This window comes from Microchirus variegatus (assembly GCF_963457635.1).
Source record: "Microchirus variegatus genome assembly, chromosome: 11".
Lineage (NCBI taxonomy): Eukaryota > Metazoa > Chordata > Actinopteri > Pleuronectiformes > Soleidae > Microchirus > Microchirus variegatus.
Window position 1 is genome coordinate 20122336 of NC_139812.1, and position 22601 is coordinate 20144936.

At 40.9% G+C, this 22601-nt stretch overlaps 1 protein-coding gene across 1 annotated transcript in view; it reads left to right on the forward strand.

The window, feature by feature from the left end:
• Positions 1-21443: 21443 nt before the first annotated feature.
• sorcs3b (sortilin related VPS10 domain containing receptor 3b) overlaps positions 21444-22601 on the forward strand; it is a gene marked incomplete at both ends in the record, with an annotated part of 67227 nt that continues 66069 nt past the window's right edge. The window contains one exon of the mRNA XM_083897418.1: positions 21444-22118. Within this exon, the coding sequence (XP_083753544.1) occupies positions 21444-22118 (675 nt within the window). The remainder of the gene's footprint in view (positions 22119-22601) is intronic.

A 22601-nucleotide genomic window follows, 5' to 3' on the forward strand; every position in this document is an offset into this window, starting at 1 on the left:
CATCCCAATTTCTACTAAATCAAATATCACAGTTGCCTCGCTGATATTTTAAAATGAAAGTATTTTCCTTGTCACTATTGATCCATATTCGTTGTTAGTGTTGTCACTTTATTTTTACAGTCTACCATTTCATCTTTCTAAATCTGGAAATCAGGAAACATCAGATATACGGTTATACTGCTCTACCACCACCCACTGACAGACCACAAGTATTTAAAACATAATGCCAAACGAGAGCTCTGTGGATTAAATCAATGTGTTTCACTATTTAAGATTATTTTCTCGAACAATAAATTTAAATTTGACTAATTTCACAAAACTTCTCGCTAGTGTGCTGTTCAACAGTAGTTAGAAACACATGGTCTCAATCAACCAACCAGTCAACCAAACCAACCGACCGACCAACCAATCAACAAATCAATGAAGCAACCAAACAACCAAACCTATCAAAGAAACAAACAAGCAACCAACCAACCAATCGAACAACCAATCAAACAAACAACCTCCCAACCAACCAATCAACAACAAACCAAACAAACAAACAAACAAACAACCAACCAACCAATCAACAACCAACCAACCAAACAAACAAACAGGCAACCAACCAATCAAACAAACAACCTCCCAACCAACCAATAAACAAATCAATGAAGCAACCAAACAACCAAACCTACCAAATAAACAACCTTCCAACCAACCCATCAACAAATCAATGAAGCAACCAAACAACCAAACCAATCAAACAAACAAACAAACAAACAAGCAACCAATCAACCAACCAACCAACCAACCAACCAACCAACCAATCAAACAACCAATCAAACAAACAACCTCCCAACCAGCCAATCTACAAATCAATCAACAACAAACCAACCAAACAAACAAACAACCTACCAACCAAACAATCAACAACCAACCAACCAACCTTCTTTCTTTCTTTTTTTCTTGGGATTAATTGGACAAATGTATCAACTGGAAATGTCTGCTTTAATCAAATAAGAATAATATTAGACATGGTAAACAGAATCAGAATCATACACAGCTTTTCGCTTAATTTGACCTATAATTCATATTGGGAATTTTGTCACAGTAGTTTAATATAAACTTTTTTTTTTTTTTTTTTTTAAGTGGGTCAGCATATAAAAAGTGAGAGAGTAATTGGTCTGCACAGTCACAGACACATGGAAAAAAACATATAGAATATCCAGCATGTGTGAATGTGTTTTAATGTGATTTAAGCCTGTGAATTAAACCGTTACTACACTGTAGGATTCAGTGTCCGTAGTTACGTGTACATCTGTGGAGCATGTCCATGTGCCTCACACACTCTCGTCCTCTTTCCATTTCATTTGTCTCCATATTCCCGGCATGGATTGACCCTGGCTTTATAATGAGCTGTATGCTCTACTCTGTTCTGATCTGCTCTCTTCTAGGTACAGTGTGCATTTTTGTTTCCTCCTCACTGTGGGAACTGCTGTGAGAACTGAGAGGAACTTTATTATATCCTGCTCACTTTCTTTATCTGAACTGCTTTATCGTGTGATTCACAGCGGAGCATGTAAATGTGACAGCTCGACAGTATTCCGACTTAAAAAAACTGTTTTTTTTAATACAAAAAAAATAAATAAAGATGCAACTGTGACTATCAAGTCAGTCTCATCGCGTGCGATTCACCAGTCGACTCCAAGCGCGTGATTATGAAAAGGTACTGGAAGGATGCCAGATGAGATAATGATGCAGATGCAAAAAAAGTAACGGTGGCAGCCAGAGCGGATGAATGCTGACATCTTCAGTTAGTATTCATTCCGGTGACAGTTCAATAAGAGTAGAACTAGGGTCGAGCAGGATAACAAGCCCAGTTTTACTGCCTCATTCACATGACTCCTGCTGCATTCATCTCAGAAAAAAAGGCCTGAGATCCTGAAAGCCTCTCTTTTCGACCAGAGGCCGTCCCCTCTGAGTGTGTGACATACAGGAAGTAAGACAAGCGTTTTCTTTCTTCTTCTTTTTGGAGGAACCACTTCACTTTGTATCCTTTCTTGACATTTCCCCCTCCCTGATTACTCCAGGTTTTAAAATATCTCGGAACAGGTGGCCGCTGAAGTGCTTTAGATCAAGTTTGTGTTCAAAAAGTAAACTTTGATTTTTTTTATGCTGCAGATGATAATCCACTCTAAGGAGCTGTATGTAAGACATCTAATGTATGAAGCCATAAAACGGCTGTCAGACATTAAGAAAACATTGTCACATTGAAATACAGGCAATGGGACAGCAAGTATATTTACAATTTAAAGTTTAACTTGTTGCTGCTGTGGAAAACTGAGGTAAACAAGACTTGGCACTAACGTTCATTATACATATGTGTGTGTATAGGTGTAGGGCAGTTTGAAATGATAGGAGAGATGTTTTAAAGCTCACATAGAGTGGTCCTGTTGCACATATATGTTAGTTATGGAGGTCTACTTACATACATTAACTTGTTTTTATGGTCAAAAACCTCCTAGTTGCTGTAAAGGAGCAGATAGAAAATCCTCTTTTCTGACGATGTTCCCCAGCCGCGATATTTCAGATTTAACTCTCACACCCAGAAGACAGACTGTGTTGTGATTGGCCAGCCATCGTAGAGGCTTCCCAACTGTCTTGTGATTGGCCAGAACCCAGAAGCGACATAATCAGCACACCCGCTCTCAGAAGCGCAGCTCCCCCCTCTGGAACGGTGGATGCACTGCTACTCATTATCAAAAAATTGTTTTAACAGTGTTTAAAAATGGCTTCTTCACGACTCCCTGCCTCAGTCCCTTAAATGACTTTGACCCAGAGTCAGAAGACACTGTCGCTCGTGAAACACCTCCACAACGGACTTTATTCTTCTTCTGCGGTTCAATGTACGCAACCGAATGTGCCCGGACTAGTGCCCGGACCAGGACGATCTGCTGTTCCGGAGAACCGATGTTTACGTAACCGGACCAGGTTTTTTCAGAAATCTTGCTGAGCCCAAGATTACAATAAAACACAGCGTTCTCAGCAGTGGCTGAACTGTTTGTTTCGAACCCTCAAGGCTTCTTAAACAAGGTAATGACGCAGATACACACTAAAAAAACAGCATTGATTGGAACTTCCGGTCTAGGTCCGCTTTAATGTTCAGATTACCAGGCTGTGCTGACTCATTTTGTGATTTTTATGGATGCTGTGACTCAGATCTGTGATGATGTATCTTTTTACCAAATCAGATCTGTGTCACTTCAGTCATCAAATGTTTGCCCGCATGTGCCGAGTGTTGTTTTCTTTGACCGGCAACGGCGGGCACAAGTATGTGCTGAGTGATGATGTTATCAATGCCGCAGGCGTGGAAGTGCGGCAAAAATCAAACAGTGGAGGAGATTGCCATCTGTCTGAACAGTGTGGTTGGGAAATCTGACCTTAGCCATAGTGTAAACTGTTAGAAGATTGGTGAGGATTGGAAGGAGACTCCTCACTCCCCTCCCTTTTTTTTTTTTTTTTTCCTTCCCCACCTCTTTGTCCTCCTTCAGCATCTTATAACCAAGCAGTGGTCTCTCCAAAGCAAAGCGAGACAAAGGCGCAGTGATTCACCGACGATGGTCCACGACGATCAATCTGGCGCTAACACTTACAGTCACTGTTCGCAGCATAGATTTTTAACCTCGGCTTCTTCAGATTCGCTGATTGGTGTGAGAGCCGGTGGCAGGGAGGTGCTCCTTCTCCCCCGTCTATATATCACTCTCTCATTGGCTCCGTGTGTCTATCGCAACACTGGACCTCATTTAGTGTTCACTTTTCCTTTTAAAGGAATCAAGACGAGGTGAATTGCTTCTCCTTGTTTGGTGTCTTTGTGTGTGTGACCAGGCCTTCTGCACCAGAGTGGAAACGTTGGTGTCCATAATTTTATTTTTATTTTTTTCTGAGCTGTTCATGAACATTGTCATGTTTGTGCTGTAGACCTTGTTGGTGAAAAACATCTGCAAACTGCGTTTTGCTACCACCTGAAAAGCACTTGCAAGGCTTAATACTGTCAATCAATCTAATCCCACGATTGCCTATAGTTTACTTTACTCAATTGTACATTTTTAATCTGCTCAAAATGTACCATAACGGAATACAAATAAATATATTTAAGTTGTCACCGCTCTTATCGACACAAGAGTGGACAAAAATGCTTTATGTATGCAAAGATGTTCATTATTATTCAAAAAGAGACGTGTTCTGGTACACTTCCAAGTATTTCTGTCAGTCACAATTGCACTCTGAAATAAAAGAATAACGTGTGAGGTAGAAAATGTGGATTAAGGTTTGTCTGCAGCACTGACACCTTTTCTTTTTCCCTTCCTCGTTAAGACTGCGGTGAAGACGGTTTGAAGAAATCTCCCACTGCTGTCTTTTTAGCTCAAGTCACAAACTAGCGGCCCGCGGGCCACATGCGGCCCGCAGAGCGTTTTCTTGCGACCCTCCACTTAGTTCTGAGTTATAATGAGCTATTTAGGGTTAGGGTTAGGTGCATAACCCTAACCCTACGTCATACTATATACTATGTCGTCCTAAATGTGACCTATGGTGCATTATGTAATAAATCTAAAGCAACTGGCCATAAAATCCTCCTAATATATCACAGAGACTCAGGAATAATGTTCATATAACAAACTGAACTCACCAACAACAACAGTACAGCCAAAATATTTTAATTAAAAAAACTATTTTGCAGACTGAAAATCATGTTTATGTTTTGAAAAGTAGAGTCTCAGCCGCCGAGCAACCACGGGTTGCCAGTTACGTCAGAAAAACGAAACCTAAAAGACCTTTGTATTTTGAATTTGAATGTAGTAACCGTTTTTGGCCACATTTCTACATATGGCACCTTTAAGTATATTTTCTTTTATGTAAAATAATATTTTACTCATTATTTTAACCCTTTTATATCATCACCAACACTTATTATTTTGAAATTCTGCGAAATATCGTCACAAATATTGTTATCATGATGTCACGATCGAACATCTCGGTGCCATTTTAAGTCTCATGCTTTAGAATGAGCATGTGTCGATCACATGTACAGTAAATAGCTAAATTTGTGTTTTTATCGCATTACTTTTGACAAACCTTATATAAATATAACGCGCCGAGCGAGATGGAAAACAGAGTTGCCAGCACGTCAGACAGAAAAAACTTGCCGTGCTGCGTTAAATTACTTAAGAGTCGAGCAGTAACGGTTTTCATTGAAAATGAAACTGAAGGGTCGTCCTCAGCTGGACGCCTTGAACTACTTTCACTGCCAAGCAGCTTGTTACTTGCTTTGCTTGTTACTTGTGTCTTTTTGTTAATGAGAACTCCAGGAGGTGGTGGTGGCGGTGGTGGTATGTATTGATTGCACTCTGTCAAAGTGGAGTTAACAAGCGTTTATACACTTAACTCTAACCCTGTTTTGAAACTAACATAATTTCGACTAAGCAATGGCAATTTCCTTAAGCTTAGCTGCATGATTGGTCATTGGACCCATTTAAAAACCTGGTAATCCTGCTACCGTGTGTGTGGAAATGCTCCCATCGGCTATTTCAGAGTAGATTTGGGAGAATGCAATGCATCCTTCATGTTAATACAGGCTCTGTCAAGCAAAACTATCAGACCTGAATGAGGGAGCATTTGTGAGTATACACCTACAGTGCAGGGACGGACGGGGACAAAAAGAAAAAAGAACGACTGGTAGAATTCGTTCGCGGTCACATCGTGTGCTTTCAGTCTTTTTGTGGTCGTCTCACTTTACTAGCGCCATGTTGCTGCTGCCTCTACTTGACTTCAACAGCATTGTGTTAGCTTATTTTAAAAAGGGTTTCAATGTTAATTGATATTTGTTCATATTTAAAATACTATGTATTACGGTTTTGATACTTAATGTGAGTAACTGTGTTTGATTTTGAAATGTTTGAAACAAAACTTCTGCTGCTTTTTACATATACGTTCTTTGCTGTTTCGTTGATGATCGTGAGCCTATACACAGACTTCAGACGCCATAATCACGTAGCAATTTTACACACAAAGGCTTAAAAAAATGTTAACTTTTCAATGACTTTGCCACAGAACAGAATCCAGGGTTTTCAAGAAAGGCATTTAATACACTATTTGCACTGTATGAGTTTGTTCTGAGCCAAAGAAAACAAACTGTGTAGCTTGAATATGAATATTTATGTGTCATGTATTTGTTCTGATTTTGGTTTCATTTGTCCTGTCTTGAATAACACTATGTACATTTGAGAATCAGGTTTATTGCCTTAAGTATATCTTTCACGATACCTGGAATGAATGGCAGAATACCACTTTATCGTGTCTCATACCGATACTGATCAGTCCAACACAGTCATTTTAGTCCTTTTATATTATGAAGCTGTTAACAGCACATATTAGTTTATCCATCCAATAATTAATCCAGTGAGTTTGACCAGTACACTCTTTGAAATAAGGGTTCCAAAAGGGTCCTTCTACAAGGGCTGAGGTTCTACCTGGAATCATTTGCGTCTGAAAAAACCTTTCCTGAAGAAAGGGTTTTTCAAGGGTTCTTGGTAACACTTATGGTTCCAGTAAGAACCATTTTGATCCAGAGAACCCTTTAAAACCCCTTTCCTGAATAAAGGGTTTTAAAAGGGATCTTGGTGGAACCCTCCAAAGGGGTTCCAGGTGGAACCTTTATAAACATGGTTCTACCTGGAGCCAAAAAGGGTTCTCCTATGAGGACAAGCCAAAGAACCTCATATGGTTCTACTTAGCACTTTTATTTCTAAGAGTGTATCGCACCAATACGGCCAACGGGCTAATCCCTATTCGAAGGTGCAAAAACTTGCCATTATAAACAATATAGACAGTATGCATATGAAATGTACGGAAAAATCAGAATATAGGAGACAATGTGCAATGTGCAGTTGAAAGTTATACAATGTGTGAGAGTGGGTGTGCGAAGACTGTACAGCAGCTTATATCGGTTTGGTGTGAGAGACTGAGAAACTGAGACAAAAAAAAAAAAAAATCACTTCTCACGTCGCAGTGGACAGTGTAGATTTTTTGATTAACAGCCGTAATCGAACTTGAGCCCCTCTTTCTCAGCCATTTCCCCTCGGCTGCCCAGAAAAAAAGAGCCGTGCTGGATCTTGAGCTGTCTCCGACTTCAAAAGGGGGCGAGATTGGGAAAGAAAGCGAGGAAGTGCAAGTGGAGACATATAGACAGAGAGGGTTGGGGTGGAGTGGGGTGGGAAAGCACTTGAAAGGGAGATGGAAAGACCGCGAGGAGAGCAAGAGGAAGACAAAAAGCCAAAATGTGTGTGTGTGTGTATGTGGTGGGAGGAAAATGGTTGTTGGTGGTAAGCAATTGCCTGCCAATAGACTCAAAAAAAAAAAAAAGTAAGGGGGAGCATAGAACACATCACCTTTGGCCAAGTTCTCAAGTGCTCATTTAGAGAATCTTGCAAAAGTTGCTGAGCGTTTTAAAGAGAATCGACTTTCCCTTTCAGTCTGGGAGCAAAGCCTGAAGGAAGCCTACACTCAAAGTCCGAGTTACACAGCAAATGTGCACATGTGGGACAAAATCCATAACGAGGTAGACTTCCTTTTTTTTTTCTTCTTCTTCTTCTTTTTCTCCCTGACTTCACCATAAAATATAACACGACAGTAAACTGATACAACCGCTATACACGTTTATGATGGTGCAGCAGGGAGAGACGGAGAGGACGGGCTTTTCTTCTCTTTTTTAAATCAGTTCTCATTAAAATCACATACTGGGTCCATTTAATTTGTCATTTTACGACTTACTTACTATAAATCTGCCCAAACTTCACACTAATGCAAACACGGGGGGGACAAGGGAATTTGGAGAAGCTCTTATTTGTTTTTTTGTTTTCCTGATCTGATGTATTTCTGCATGTTTGTTTGCCTTCAACTCAAACTGGCACCAGCTCAAACAAGAAAGAATACCACTCAAATTTTTAAATCTATGCATGAATACATTACACCCACAGTGTGATCTGACACCCTCGGCGGCATTAGTGACCGCAAAGATTGCTTGAGAGCTACACAGAATGTACATATGATGATAGTGTTTGTGTGGAAACGCAGGTCACTTTTGTGGATTCAGAGACGATTCGACTCCCCCGTTAACATAAAAGTTCCCTGAGAATAATAATAATAATAATAATGATGATAAAAAACATTTATGTACAAATTCAACCAGCTACATTCTTACCCTGCGGGAAGAGGCGCCAGATGAGCAGAGTTACTTAGCCTTCTCCTCCCTGATTCTCTCTTAATTTTTGCTCTTCCGCATACTGTAATGCAATTACGCATAAGTACGGCATCACTGTCTGTGAAAAAAGGGGCTTCATTATCCGCGAGGACGGCTTCACGAGTTGGAGCCGTTCCTTCTCTTTCCCTCTGTCCTTCTAATTTTAAAACTAAGTTCATTCAGTAGACGAAACTGTTAGCACAGTTGTCTTCGGCGTAGACGGAGGACGGTTGCACGGATTATGCAGACATATGGACTGCAAGGTTCACACGTGATGATATGTTCATTTTGCGCGAGTCGAAAATTGCATTCGGCGTAAGACTGCTGGCGTTTTTTTTCCCTTTAGTAAACAAATCTGGTCTTTTCAAAGTGGGTCAAGGAATTTCAGTTTGAATAGCAGATGGCGTTCGCTCTCCAGTGGCAGGGAACAAACGTGTTTGTTTGAAACCAACGCAGCAGCTTCATGACTGCATTGTTGTAGATGTGTTAGTTTATAATTTGCTGGGGTCAGGTTGTGATTAAAAAAAAGAAATTGGGAGCCATCATTTGGCGATCGTTTAACCTTTTCCTTCACGGCTCGGTCTAAATGGACCAATTTGACAACATTTTCTAAAGCCTAAATGTGTTTTTTTTTTCATCTTTTAGAAGAAAAACAAACCCGCATGAAGCATTTTAACACATTGAATTTCCACTTTCTTTGAAATTATATTGTTTTAATTTAACGTAGTTACACCTGTGGTGTTCTCGGTTAAATATGACCACCATAAAAAATAACTAAACTTGACGCTACAGTACAGTAACAATACGGTAATATAATACTGATAGTAAAAACGTAATACTTCTATAGTATTTACGACATAATAGCTGGATAATAAGAATGGAAAGTGTATAAATATACATTTTTAATCACCAATATTTTCATGTGAAGCTGTAACACTGAGGTATCACCTACATATAATTAAGTAATGGAATATCCCATTTTATCCTCATTACCATATTGTTGCCATTTTAATGGCAGGAGGAAATTACATTAGAAATAATAACGTTTTTTTTCCACCCATAATTTCATTGCAAATCAATCTACACCTACATATGCAATACATGTATGGTATACGGGTCATATAAGACTAAGTACAGGGTTCAAGAAACTCTGGCGTGAGGCGTTAATGGAAGAACATTTATTCGTTTCTTACCATAAACCTCACTCCAACTTGGCGTCTTCTCCAAGTGTTCGCCACGAGACAGGAAGCCAGCCCTGCAGAGATTGTCAGTCCGTCACCGTCGCCGACAGAGACAGACAGCCGCACACATTCCTCACAAGATATATGTCAATTTCGAGGATAAATGTCACCTGACTTGAATGTGGGAGTAGCGCTGAGGGAACATAATATGCAAACTCAGTCCTGCCGTATATAAGAAAAATACTTCCAGCCCTGTAAATCAGAAATGACGGCGTTATCCGCCGAGGTGTAGTAACGCTCCTTCTTACAGGATTGTTCAATTCTTTTTTTGTACTTATAGATGGTATAAAACAGTATGTGTGCACACTAATGTCATTGGTGGACTCTGGGAGTGCAGAAAGAGAAGTCGGGCGAGGCAAGAAACGTGTAACGTGATTGTGCTTAAAAACCTGCAAATACACGGTATCTTAGAAATAATTATTTTTATTAGTTTGTTTATTAGCAATGTTTTTGCCAATTGCATTTTGAGGGTAACATAATAGGTTTATTTGTAATGTTTTTTATCCCCTAGTGAAGGACATGTAACAGTTGACATTGAGGTTTGAATGCTTTGTTCTGTTTGTGGTTGAAGCTATGGTCAGTCAGTAATGTTCACATGCACAGTTTAATTGAGCTAAGGCCATAGCCTGACTAAGCTGATTGATTTTGAGTAAACATGCAAAATCAGTTGATGCTGTATCTCTCTATAAGCTAGTGTGCATTGAATCAGCTTCCTGTTGACCTTTACGCAACAGTGAACAGCGAGATTCTGCAGGTTCCGTATGTTTCGTACTTCCTGTACATGCTAATCGGGATACAAATTAGACAGAGTGTGGCTCTTGTGGTTGCCGTGTTGTCCGAAAGACGGAAAGACGCCGTCACTGTACTGCAGTTTACACGTCGTCTCCTTCTGCTTCCGTGTCAAAGAAGAAGGGAGGAAATCTTGGTTCCGACTCCAGTCTGACTAACTGATACATGCAGGAGTAGTCAGACTAAGAATGGCATTATCCAGGTATGTTAGTCTGACTAAGACTAGCCGGATTTTAGTCAGACATGACTATGACATTAAGAAAACTGAATTACTATCGTAGTCTGACTAAAATTGGACTTCTACCATGCAGGTAAACATGTTCTTCTCCGTTCTACAATGTTCCTTGAACCCTCCCTTATGTCAGTATTTTGTGGTCTAATGCCAGACCACATCCCAACCTTGTTTGAGATTGAGTATGAGTCTGGAAAGGGTGTAACTCAACTCCCACTTCCAAAGAGGCACTTGGATAGACCAACAGCCAATCGCTTAGAATGGAAGCAACAGCTCCTCTTCAGTGGCCGCCATGTGCCAGATGTTTACAAAAGCCGCCAGACGTCAGCTCTCTGTTGTCATCGTGTCACAGGGGGAAAAAAAATCTAGTTTGTGATTGGGACTCAGTAGTTGGCTGCGTTCACCCAGGCTATAACGTGACGATGTGTACTTTGTAAACTACGCCATCTTGGATCATCTAGTGCAGGGGTCTGCAACCTTTAGGAGGAAAAGAGCCATTTTGTCGTCTCTCCACCCAAATAAAATTCATTTGGAGCCGCAAAAAAACACACAAGATGAAGATAATAACACGTATAAAGTTTTTTATACAGACAAACTATATACAATAGTAATAGTCGCTTTCATTTATGACATTCAAGAACTACAACATGTTCAGTTTATACCCAACCTCTAGACCCTGTAGACCTGGTTCTTCCATTGTTTCATTGTTTGTGGCAAACTAAAGAAATTAAAATGAACCCACTTTGAAATAAATGAAGCAAATATTTGGATTGTATGTTGTTCATGCTCAAGAAAAAGGCATGTGGATCCAAAGATGGACGGGACACATCCAAACATGTACTGAATATTGAATTGGATGTGATGCACAAGATATTAAAACCCTTTTATTTGTCGCCGTGATCTCTAAAACTACAAGGAGCCACTGCAGAGTGGCTGAAGAGCCACATGTGGCTCTAGAGCCGCAGGTTGCAGACCCCTGATCTAGTGGTTGGCATGTGTACCTGAAGTGAATACACAAAAAACGGAGACTGAAAATGTGTTTCTGAAGTAACATTTATTGTAAACAATGAATGTATCTGTTTCCCATCTGTCACATGTATAAATAATACAGTTATAACTACTCTTATATTGACACAAAACCATGTCAATATAGTTTGTTTATAGCTTTGAAATATAGTGTACCATCCAATGGTTGACATGTGTAACTGCAAGGGACAAAGAAAGCCTTGCATTTTGGGTCTAGAAGAAGACGTGAAGACGTGACATCTCAGTTTCCAGCAACAATATATGGTTTGGGGGAGAAGGCTTAGTTAGGAAAGTGTTGTTTGAATTGGATTGTTTTCCAGCTGTTGGATAAACACAGCGCTGTGAGTGTGAATAAAGCACTCAAAATTCAACGACAGGTGTCGTTCACCAATTCCATTTGATCAGACGATCAGCGAGGAGGTGATCACGAGTTCTTGACGCACCGAGATGAAAAAAAAGAAAGCGTGATTTATGCTTTCGGTAAAAAGGCGGAGAAGCTGTCAGCTGTTAGACAGAACACTGGAGGAAGCTAAAAAAGCTGCTATCCCTCACAGTACTGTATTACACATACCAATCATTTTAATTGGCCGGCGCCCCCTGGCTGACACTAACCCACCTGTCTACTCTCTGCAATTTGCACACTGCCCGTGATCATGTGAGTGGAATCTTCACAACAAACCACAGAAGCAGAGACAATAACTGGAAGTTAGCGAGCTGCTCGTATGGGGAGGGGGAGGGAAATATGGCAGACGAGTGAGAGAGAGAGTGCAGCCAAAATTCGCACATTTCATTTCAGACGACGTGTGCCAGTGTGTTGAGGGCCAAACTTTGACGAGATGACTGACAGGTAGAGGTGGGATGCATCGGTTCCAGTTTTTTAAAGCTCCCTCAGACTTACAGACCCCAGCTTTAAATGTTGTTTTTAAAAAGTGGTGTTGATAAAAAATAAGTACCTCCTAGTAAGTTTTACTTTTTGCAAAATCACTTAGTTTTCCTCAGCGCAGACATTAAACCAAAAACTAATCCCGCTTAATTGCTAATACTGGATGTTTTATTCCAAGAGTGCGTATTGTACTGTAGAAAGAACACATTAAATACCTTTAGGTAAGCGAGGTTTTATAAATATAGGCTCAGGATTACCGTTTAAATATAGTTACTGTTCTTTTTTCCTTCATTTGTTCCTGAAGCTGATTCACAATGACGTAATTCATATTTTTTAATGTCGGCGTGAACAATTCAATCAGCAAATCACAAAGGCTGCTTTTTAATTCTTCTGTTTTTGATTGTTTTGTCTTTCATTATGTTCTCATCCCATTTTAGATATCGCATATGTTGAACACTGAACTGAATCTTGACTTAAATTCTAATTCTAATATCTATAAGAGAAAAACTGCATTCACATATTTACCTAAACTGTTATAAATGATGGATTATTACATTTGTGTTAATGTTTTACCAACAGAAAAAGGGTTCAGTTCTTAGACAGCATGGGCAGAATCGTACGGTTTACTCTGTGAAGCCAATCAGGAAGTAGGAATCTGTTGAATAGCCACCAGGGGGTTGCAAAAATGAAGTCTGTTGGACTAAATAGACGTTATTGGGGAAATTAGCCTACTATAATGTCAAGTTCTTCTTCATGTTCTTCTTCAATCATGAATTTTGTAAAATATGTTCCCATTTTGAGGAAAACAGACAATAATAGTGGACACCAGCCTAATCGTGATTCTCAAGTCTTCACATTCTTATGGGCAACGTCACTAACATTTGGTTTAGATATAGTATACAAGTGTCAGATAATTTGAGTGATTATTTATTTTATTTTGTTTTTGTGTCATTGTTGGTATAACGAATGTGGCCGAAGGATATAAAACCACGATCGACCCAAATCAGGTGAGAAAATTCTCAAATTTTCGGACGTGTGAGGTGGAGTATATGCAGCGGTGATGTCTTGACAGGCTCATCCCCGTGTTCATCTTGTACAAGCGAAGGCTTCCGAGAACAAAGACATCAAACAGATAATAGTAATACAGCGATTCACGCGCGGGGAGAGCTGTATTCTCAGTGACAGGGCCAGTTTTATTGCCGAGGCAAACGATCCTAAACTACCCCTCCCACTGTGATTTTAAAAGGCCTTTATTTCATCTCGGCAATGAAGGAGGTACAAAATAAGTGTTTTGCCATCTGCAGTAAAAGAAAGTTTCTCTTTTTAATGGCGTGGGTATCGTCGAGTGGGGAGTGCACCTTGCTGTTCATCTCCTGCATTGCGAGTGCGAGCTGTCTGGGTGATGGCCATTATGGTTCCTGCTACTGCCTGTGCGTCCGCTCCGCCGGGATCACTGAAGTGTTGGAACTAACAAGCTTGGGATGCAGACAGCGGATGCACAAATGGGATTTTGTCCTGAAAGCCTCCGAGTTTGCTCCCACCGTGTTCAGTCAGAAACAGGAGTGTGTGTGTGTGCGAGAGAGAGAGAGAGAGCGAGCGGCGCAGATTGCAGGGACTGTCGCCAGAACGCGATGATTACCTGAGATAATGCCGCTAATGATCTACTACTGGGAAGGAGAGCACATAAAATTGAACGAGCTACACCGATACACACTGTTTTCCGTCTTGTCCTCCCTCTCATCCCTCTTCTTTTCTTATTCTCTTTCAGCGTGGTTTTGCGATTTATGCAGAATCACAAATTCTCCCTCCTCCCTCCCCAGACGGGGGGAGATTTGCAGGATTCCCTGTCATACTTTAAACACATGTAGAATGTGGAGCATAGAGACGTTTTCAAAAGCTCTCTGTAACTGACCAAAGACTGCAGACAAGGAACTGACGGAGCCCTTTAGTTTGAAATATGAAGCCTAGGAAGTAGGACATGAGTAACAGTTACCCACCGGGGACTGATTACGTAAAAATATGTCGCAAATCAAATTGTAAATGCAATATCTGGTGGAAAAATTGCACCCAAAATTGCTCAGCCCTGATAAACCTGTAAATTTAAAATGATGGATTGTAAGATTCAGATCATGGACCTTATTTAAAAAAAAGGGCAGTATCGACCAGTTTCTGTTGCGAATTAAATCAGATAAGTAGCCACGAGGCGGTGACTCCACATGTTGCATTTGAACATATTGCAGTCTTTAAGAAATACGCTTCTACGTCTCGCTTGATTTATAACGTCGGTAAACATTTTCCCTGAGGAGTTAATGCTCTCAATTGCTAGTTTTAGCCCTTCTTCAATAGAGTAATGTGTCAGTGTTGTAAATTATGTTCAAATAGATGATGATGACGATTGGCGTAGTGGTTTCGCGCTCTTGCCTGTGCAGAAAGAACCCAGGTTCGAGCCCCAGTTGGAACAAGGGCCTTTCTGAATGTTCTCCCCATGTGTGTGTGTGGATCTACTCTGGGTTCTCTGGCTTCCTCCTACAGTCCAAAAACATGCAGATTTTGAGTGAATTGGTCACTCTAAATTGACCATCTGTGTGAATGTGATAGTGAATGGTTGTTTCTGTCTATATGTGGCCCAGCGATGGCCTGGCAAACTGTCCAGGGTGTACCGCGCCTATCACCCTACACTCTTAGAAATACAAGTGCTAAGTAGAAACATATGAGGTTCTTCGGCTTGAACCCTTTTTGGCTTCAGGTGGAATCTTTTTATAAAGTGTTCCACCTGGAACCCTTTTGGAGTGTTCTACCGAGAACCCTTTTAAAACCCTTTATTCAAGAAAGGGGTTTTAAAGGGTTCTCTGGATCAAAATGGTTCTTACTGGACCCATTAGTGTTACCAAGAACCCTTGAAAAACGCTTTCTTTCGGGAAAGGGTTTTTCAGAAGCAAATGGTTCCAGGTAGAACCTCAGCCCTTGTAGAAGGACCCTTTTGGAACCCTTATTTCTAAGAGTGTACGGCAGCTGAGACCATCGGTGGAGGTTATAGCAGTAGATGGATGGATGGATGGATGGATGGATGGAAGGATGGATGCATGATGAAGCACAGCACATATGAGCCTGGTATCATCCAGGTTACAGGTGACGTCCGGTTTCAGTAACGATATCTCAAACTTGAATATCTACGATACCGAGATCAGTCCGATACTCACGTCATACTCACGTCATAATGTCATTTCAGACCTTTTCAACACTGTTAACAACACATTATATGTTAAATATTCTTCCCCCACAGAGAGGAAATAAACAGCCCACAACATGACTCAGCTAAACTGCTGTTGCAGATTTGTATGTAGATTTATACAGAAGCATGTAATATATAGGATTTCTAGGGGGATTTTACACTTTTATCTGTCCGATATAAGTACCGATACTGAGTATCATATCAGCTCATCCCTGTATCAGTGGTTCTCAAACGCTATCGTACCACCTGAGAAAATATTGAGCAATCGAGCAAAGTCAGCTACAGTCTTTTCACAGGAGGCAGATTTAATCCCAATAAAATAATCTGACGAGAGATCATTTTAATCTCTCATCCTCCTCTTCCTCATATATACTTCACACACTGGTATAGTGACATTAGAGAGAAGATGGAGCGATCACATATACCCTGGCATATACAGTAGAACAGTATTTCTGATTTTCCGCCAAGTACCACCAGAGGAACCTTTTCGTTCCACCAAGTACCCTTTTAAAACCCTTTATTCGGGAAAGGGATTTTAAAGGGTTCTCTGGATCAAAATGGTTCTTACTGGAACCATTAGTGTTACCAAGAACCCTTAAAAAACGCTTTCTTTTGGGAAAGGGTTTTTCAGAAATAAATGGTTCCTGGTAGAACCTCAGCCCTTGTAGAAGGACCGTTTTGGAACCCTTATTTCTAAGAGTGTATGGCAGCTGAGACCATCGGTGGAGGTTATAGCAGTAGATAATGGATGGATGGATGGATGGATGGAAGGATGGATGGAAGGATGGAAGGATGGATGCAGTTTGAGAACCGCGGAGGGGTTCCGCGTATACCTGACAGGCGTGTGTCGGCGCAAAGACACAAACACAGTGGAATGCGGCGGCTCGTCGCGCCGCAGGATGAAGGTTAGCGCAGATTGAAAGATGTGTCATTGATGGACAAGGCTTCTCCTCCCTCGTCGCTCTGTCACTGTACGTTCGGGAACAGCCCACTTCATTCCAGCAGCATGGGTAAACAGAGTGTGATCAGTCCAATTACCCCCTCATTGCAGAGGCGTTCTGGCAGGAATGGGGGGGCTGTGGAGACACAGAGAGAGAGACAGAGAGACTATCGGTGCAAGGCGAAGCAGCATCAGTAGCACCTGCTGCCCCGCAGATCTCACCTGTGAGAATCTCAATTGGTTTGAGCAGCCAAAAAAAACAAACAAAAAAAACGGCTGTGGCCGTGAGGCGAAGCCTCTGACCACGGTATCACCACGCTGGCTTTTCCTTGCGATTCAGAAGGTGCAGCAAAGTCGGCTCAGTGTCCTTCACCGAGCACAGAACTGTACTCGGTTCTCGCTGTGCGGCTTTCAAGGATGGTAAATTTTTCCCCATTCCCCCAAATACTCTGCGTTTTACAGCTCAGCAGATGCCTGATTTTGCAGCTCGCAGTTTATCCACAGCAAAAGTAACAAGCTGCAGCAGCAAATCTGACTCCCGAAGAGGTGCACGATATGTTTTTTTTTTACCTGTTCCGTACGAGTGTGCATCTGAGGTCGAATCGATACAGATACATAGGGTACAATGTGATTCAAAGAAGAGAAAACTGTTTCTTTTGGGGTGTTTTTTAGATGTCCAGCAGTAAAATGTTGGTGAAAAGTGTATGAAGTGTTGTTTTACATTCACCCAGAAGGATACTTTTTTATACGCTGTACTTTTAAGAGTTTGCAACAGGTTTAGTTTATTTTATTTTACATTTTTATACCTTTTTTGGTGCATTCTGTTGTATCGGAGTGCTATTTATACCACACGTTTTAATTCAATATACTTGTATGTTCTCCACCTTATCCATGATGTTTCGATAAATAATTCCATTATAATAATGGTAATGTTGCACAGTTTCTTATTACATGGCATCAAATAACCTTGAATATGGTTTGATGCAATTTGATACAGCTGTTTTTTTTTGAACATTTTAATTACAGTTTAGAATGAAGAAAACTCACCATTTACCCACAAACAGTTATTTCATGATAGAGCAGGGCATTCTGTGTACATACAAATAACACGCTGTAGGTTCGTGAGTCATTTTGTGTGAGGTTTGTGATGCGTAAATATACATTTTTGACTTTGTATAAACTTTTTTTTTGTATTTCAAAGCTGCAGTGTGTATCTTTTGGTGATCTTTTTTTGTTTTTTTGTGAGTCACATTATTTGTGTTATCCTTCACTTGAAAAGAGGCTCTGTCAAGCAAAACTATCAGACCTGACTGAGGGAGCGTTTATGTGTACACACAAGCACTGGGTAGCTGATAAATCACCACTGTGTGAACTAATAATAATTCTCAGTAAGATCCACATTAAACACAAAGTTGTTACGATGTTACGAGTCTCACGAGCGATGCTATGAGGGAAAACTAACAGAACAGCGGCTTCATTTTAACTAACTGATGATATTAAATGGCGGGACATCGATCGGTTCAATACATATAAGTGTAATTGCAGCTTTTTTTTACTTAACAACCAATTACCAGTTGGTGCTGGTTAATTTTCACACCCCTACTGTTTCAGATATTATGATCAAAGCCTGAACGTGGAGCGAGACGGGGACATTCGCAGCGAACAACAATCTTCGCCTCCTCACATTCATTTTCCTCATGACCAAACGCTCAAGTCTTACTTACACCGTGCTGCGTTTCCGCCGTGTGGCTTTAACCTTGTGTATATACGAGTAATTGTTCTCTCAGTATTTCTAAATATATCTTACATCTTCCCTTAGATTACAAGGGCATAGCTAGTTAAATTTGCCCGTGATCCAAACATGTGTTGTCCTTGGAGACGATGGGAAGCCTTCCCTTTATGGCCTCCCTTGGGATGTACATATAATGTGTGTTTCTTCTTCTTATCACCAGGCATCATAATAAATATTCAGCTTTTTTATTTAAAAAAAACCCAAAACAAAACAAGATTGGCACATGATTTATGCAACAACTGACACAGAGCTCTGTCAGCAGGAAACAGAGATAGCCCTTCAGGAGTCATTCAGCTCCACTAATTGAAACTAATACCTTTTAAATAGTATATTGATTCACGGGGAAGCAGAGGATTTCACATGTGCACTGTAAAAAGAAAACCAAGACGCGAGAGAATACAATGTCGGGGGGGCTCGTTGCCTGGCGTGACACCGCCAGTCATGAAGATGACAGCAAACGTATCAGAAGATGACTTCAAAAGCTTCCTCCTGTTTCCGGAGCTGTTGTGTCGCACAATGGCCTGAGGCAAAACTCTCTGTGCGGCCCAATTAATAAATGCCACAATCGAGGCGACTGAAAGGCAGGTGAATCGGCTCCATGCGTCCAAATGGTACGTGAGGAATGAACGTGCCTTCGTGCCCGAGGTCCATCCTGGACAACGTTCGTGCCGTAAATTTACGGTTCAATGCGGTTTTTAACTGATTTTAACTGGTTTGCTGACATTTATTGAGCTCTTGTACTTTAATCTATTTGCCCTCTCTTTATTTATTATGTGTGATGATTATGGTGCTGTTTCGATGTCTGTAACGTGGAAATTGTGCTGCCACCGCCTGTCTTGACCTTGACACTCTCATAATAAGAGATTCTTAACCTCAATGGGTTTTAAAGGTGTCGTATGTAAGAATGTGGCCAAAAACGGTTACTACATTCAAATTCAAAATACCAAGGTCTTTTAGGTTGCATTTTTTGACGTAACTGGCAACCCGTGGTTGCTCGGCAGCTGAGACTCTACTGACTGCAATGACTGGTCGACGGCGGTAGGTGGCGCCACATGCAAAAACATGATTTGCAGTCTGCAAAATATTTTTTTTAATGCAAATATTTTGGCTGTACTGTTGTTGTTGGTGAGTTCAGTTTGTTATATGAACATTATTCCTGAGTCTCTGTGACATATTAGGAGGATTTTATGTCCAGTTGCTTTAGATTTATTACATAATGCACCTTTAAGTGATTTATATTTCTAGCAACTTTTACTTATACTCCCCTACATTTCCTCTAACCCTCTTCTGTAGCCTTTACTACCAAATAAAATCAGTAGAAGAAGAGTTGGTAATGGTCTGTATTTACATAGAGCTTTTCGAGTCTTGATGAGCTGCTTTACACTACTGTTTTCACCCATTCCCACACTTCAACATGGGGTTAGATGTCTCGCTCAAGGACACATAATAAACTTAGCAGAGCCAGGAATTAAACCCACAACCTTCCAGTTGGAAGACAACTCGCCCTACCACTGAGCCACCACGGCTCAATCCTAACTCCTCACATTTTTAATACTTTTTCTTCTATAATTTAAGTACATTTTATATCAGAAGATTACTTTTGATACTTAAGTACAGTAAATGTCATATACTTTAAGACTTTTAACTTTAAAAAAAAGTGACTTCAACTTCTACCAAAGGGTGAATTCCAATTCCTTGCTTAACCCTCAATCTCAATACCTTTTTTATGCAATATGTGGCTATGCAACATGAGAACGGGAGAACATGAGGAGAGGACATTTCCATTCACACTTAAATCGTATTCTTCTTCTTTTTTTTTTTTCGTTTTAAAGCAGCTGGGATGAAAATGGGTTTTCTGTGGTGGATGCTGATCTTGCAAAATCTGAAAATGATGCTGTTGAGTTTTTGAAGGGCTGATATGTTTCTAACCTTTTAACTAATAAAAAAAGATACCGCTCTGTTTCCCGTCGGCTGTGTTTTATGTCTGTACTGCAGTGCACTTATTTATTTAAAAGGCACAATGTGCAAAACTTAACAACATTTGTTGTCGAAGGTGCACGGCTGAACGTCTCTCACCTCGCTCTTCACTTTCCAAACGTGTTGGAGAAACCGTGTAGCCTCCGGTTAGCAACAAAACTCAAAACATGTTTTAACAAATGGTGGTCCAAGATGGCCGTCTGGGTAGAACCGATTCATCTCCTGATATAAATATAAAAGGCTCAGTCAGCGATTTTACACAGTGGAGGTTTAAAATCCAAATGTAATCTAAAGTTTTGGATTAAAGCAAAACATTTTCATGACTAAACACGTTTTTATGAGGTTTCTGGGAAAATAAATGTGCAAGAGAGTCATGAAATAATAACCAGATTAGTCTATGTTGATTATTGATTCATCCATATTGCATTACTGCGTCCCTCTGGATTAAATAATCCCAGTTTTTGATCCATGCTTTCTTTTCTTTGTGAAGTCAGATGTAAATCGCTTGTGTTTATGAATGTGAACTCTCAAATCTGATCTGTTTCTGAATCCGGTTTGAACCAGAAATGAGCAATGAGGCTGCTAATGTGTCATGTTACACCCCCAAAATGTACACATATTGACAGGTGAATCCGGTATTGATTGATACGTTTTTCTGCCACAGTGTGAAAGCACAAATTTACCTTTGGCTCAATCAAGTCCTCTAACTTTATATTATGCTCACACGGACACTAAGATGCTGCTGAATAAAACAGAAATTCACAATTTCAAGACGATTTCGCTCTATATTTGACAGCCATTCCCCCTCCTCTTCTATATTGAACATCCTGAACAATGAGGTGGAACCGCTCCTGCAGTCACTCTCCGTCGGTGCGCTCGCCTGATGCGCAGCGCCTCCCCAACTGGTTCCCTCACTTTGTCAAAGTCCTGTACGTGAGCAGGTCTGCTGAACGGCTCCCCTCACTGCGCGTAAAGATGAAGCCTTGAATTTCTCTTTTTTTTTTTTTTTTTTTAACAGAAGTTGAAGAGCTGTGACACAAACACGGAGCGAACACCATGGGTCTCGGGTCATTTTGGAGTTTTTCTCTCGTGGCTTTCGCGTTTCTCCTTCGCCACAAGTTTGTGGCTCAAGCGGAAATAACTTCTCTGAGAGCCAACGACAGGTTTTATCACCTGGGGGTTTTGCCACTCGAAGAGCGTGAAACCGGAGAATCTGCAGAGGTTAAAGAATCCCTGAAAGTCGACGCAAAAGTTTTAAACCGGCGTGAAACGGAACCAGACGGTGGTTTGGATCCAAGGAATGGCAAACAAATGGGAGTTGAGGCGCGGAGTGGACTTGGAAGCGAGGCACCGATCGGCGTCGAAACAGCACCAGACGACTCCAGTCGTCTCAAAATACCTGATCGAAAGTATGCGTGCATGTCTGAGGGAAACCAGAGGCGAGATGCGGAGAATATTTCCCCAAGAAAGAAGGCAAAAAGGAGCGTGGGTGCATCATACAGCGAGGATGTGGATAGGAGCATCAGCGGAGGAGCGCAGTCAAGAGAGAGATTCGTGGAGACTGTGCAAGGTGTTCCCAACTCCAGAGTCGAGTACCGGCGCAGCGGGGACGAAGCCAGAGGTTCTAACCCCAAACAGAGTGAGCCGTACCTGGACACTTCTACTTTTGCTCTGTCGGGAGACTCGGCGCACAACCAGGCGATGGTGCACTGGTCTGGACACAACAGCAGCGTGAGTTTTTTTTTTTAGTGTTGAAAGCACAGACATTCAATAACACATGTTTTCATAAACACGATAATAATATTTCAATGTTGTTTTTTGGACAGAAATGCAGATTTGGGACATTTTAAAAAAACGGATTTCCTCGCGTCTGTGGCATTTTTACGCACAGCTGTGTCAGTTGCGCACGAGAGGAACTCAGTCCCACAGATAAATAAACTCAACCTTTTTGATGTTAACATACATTTACTATTATCCCCATTCATGAAGGTGTTTCCTGGTGTTGTATATGCACATAGATCATGTCTATATGCGCAGAGCGCACCTGCCTCGTGGGAGATGACTGTGCACTTGACAGGATTTTCATCAGAGAAATAAATAAATATGTATTTCCACCAAACTTTAAATTAAAGCTTAATCCCCGGGTAAATGGAGATGACGTAGAGCCACGAGAGTGTGCAGGCAACACTGTTTTGTTGGCAATCACATTAATTA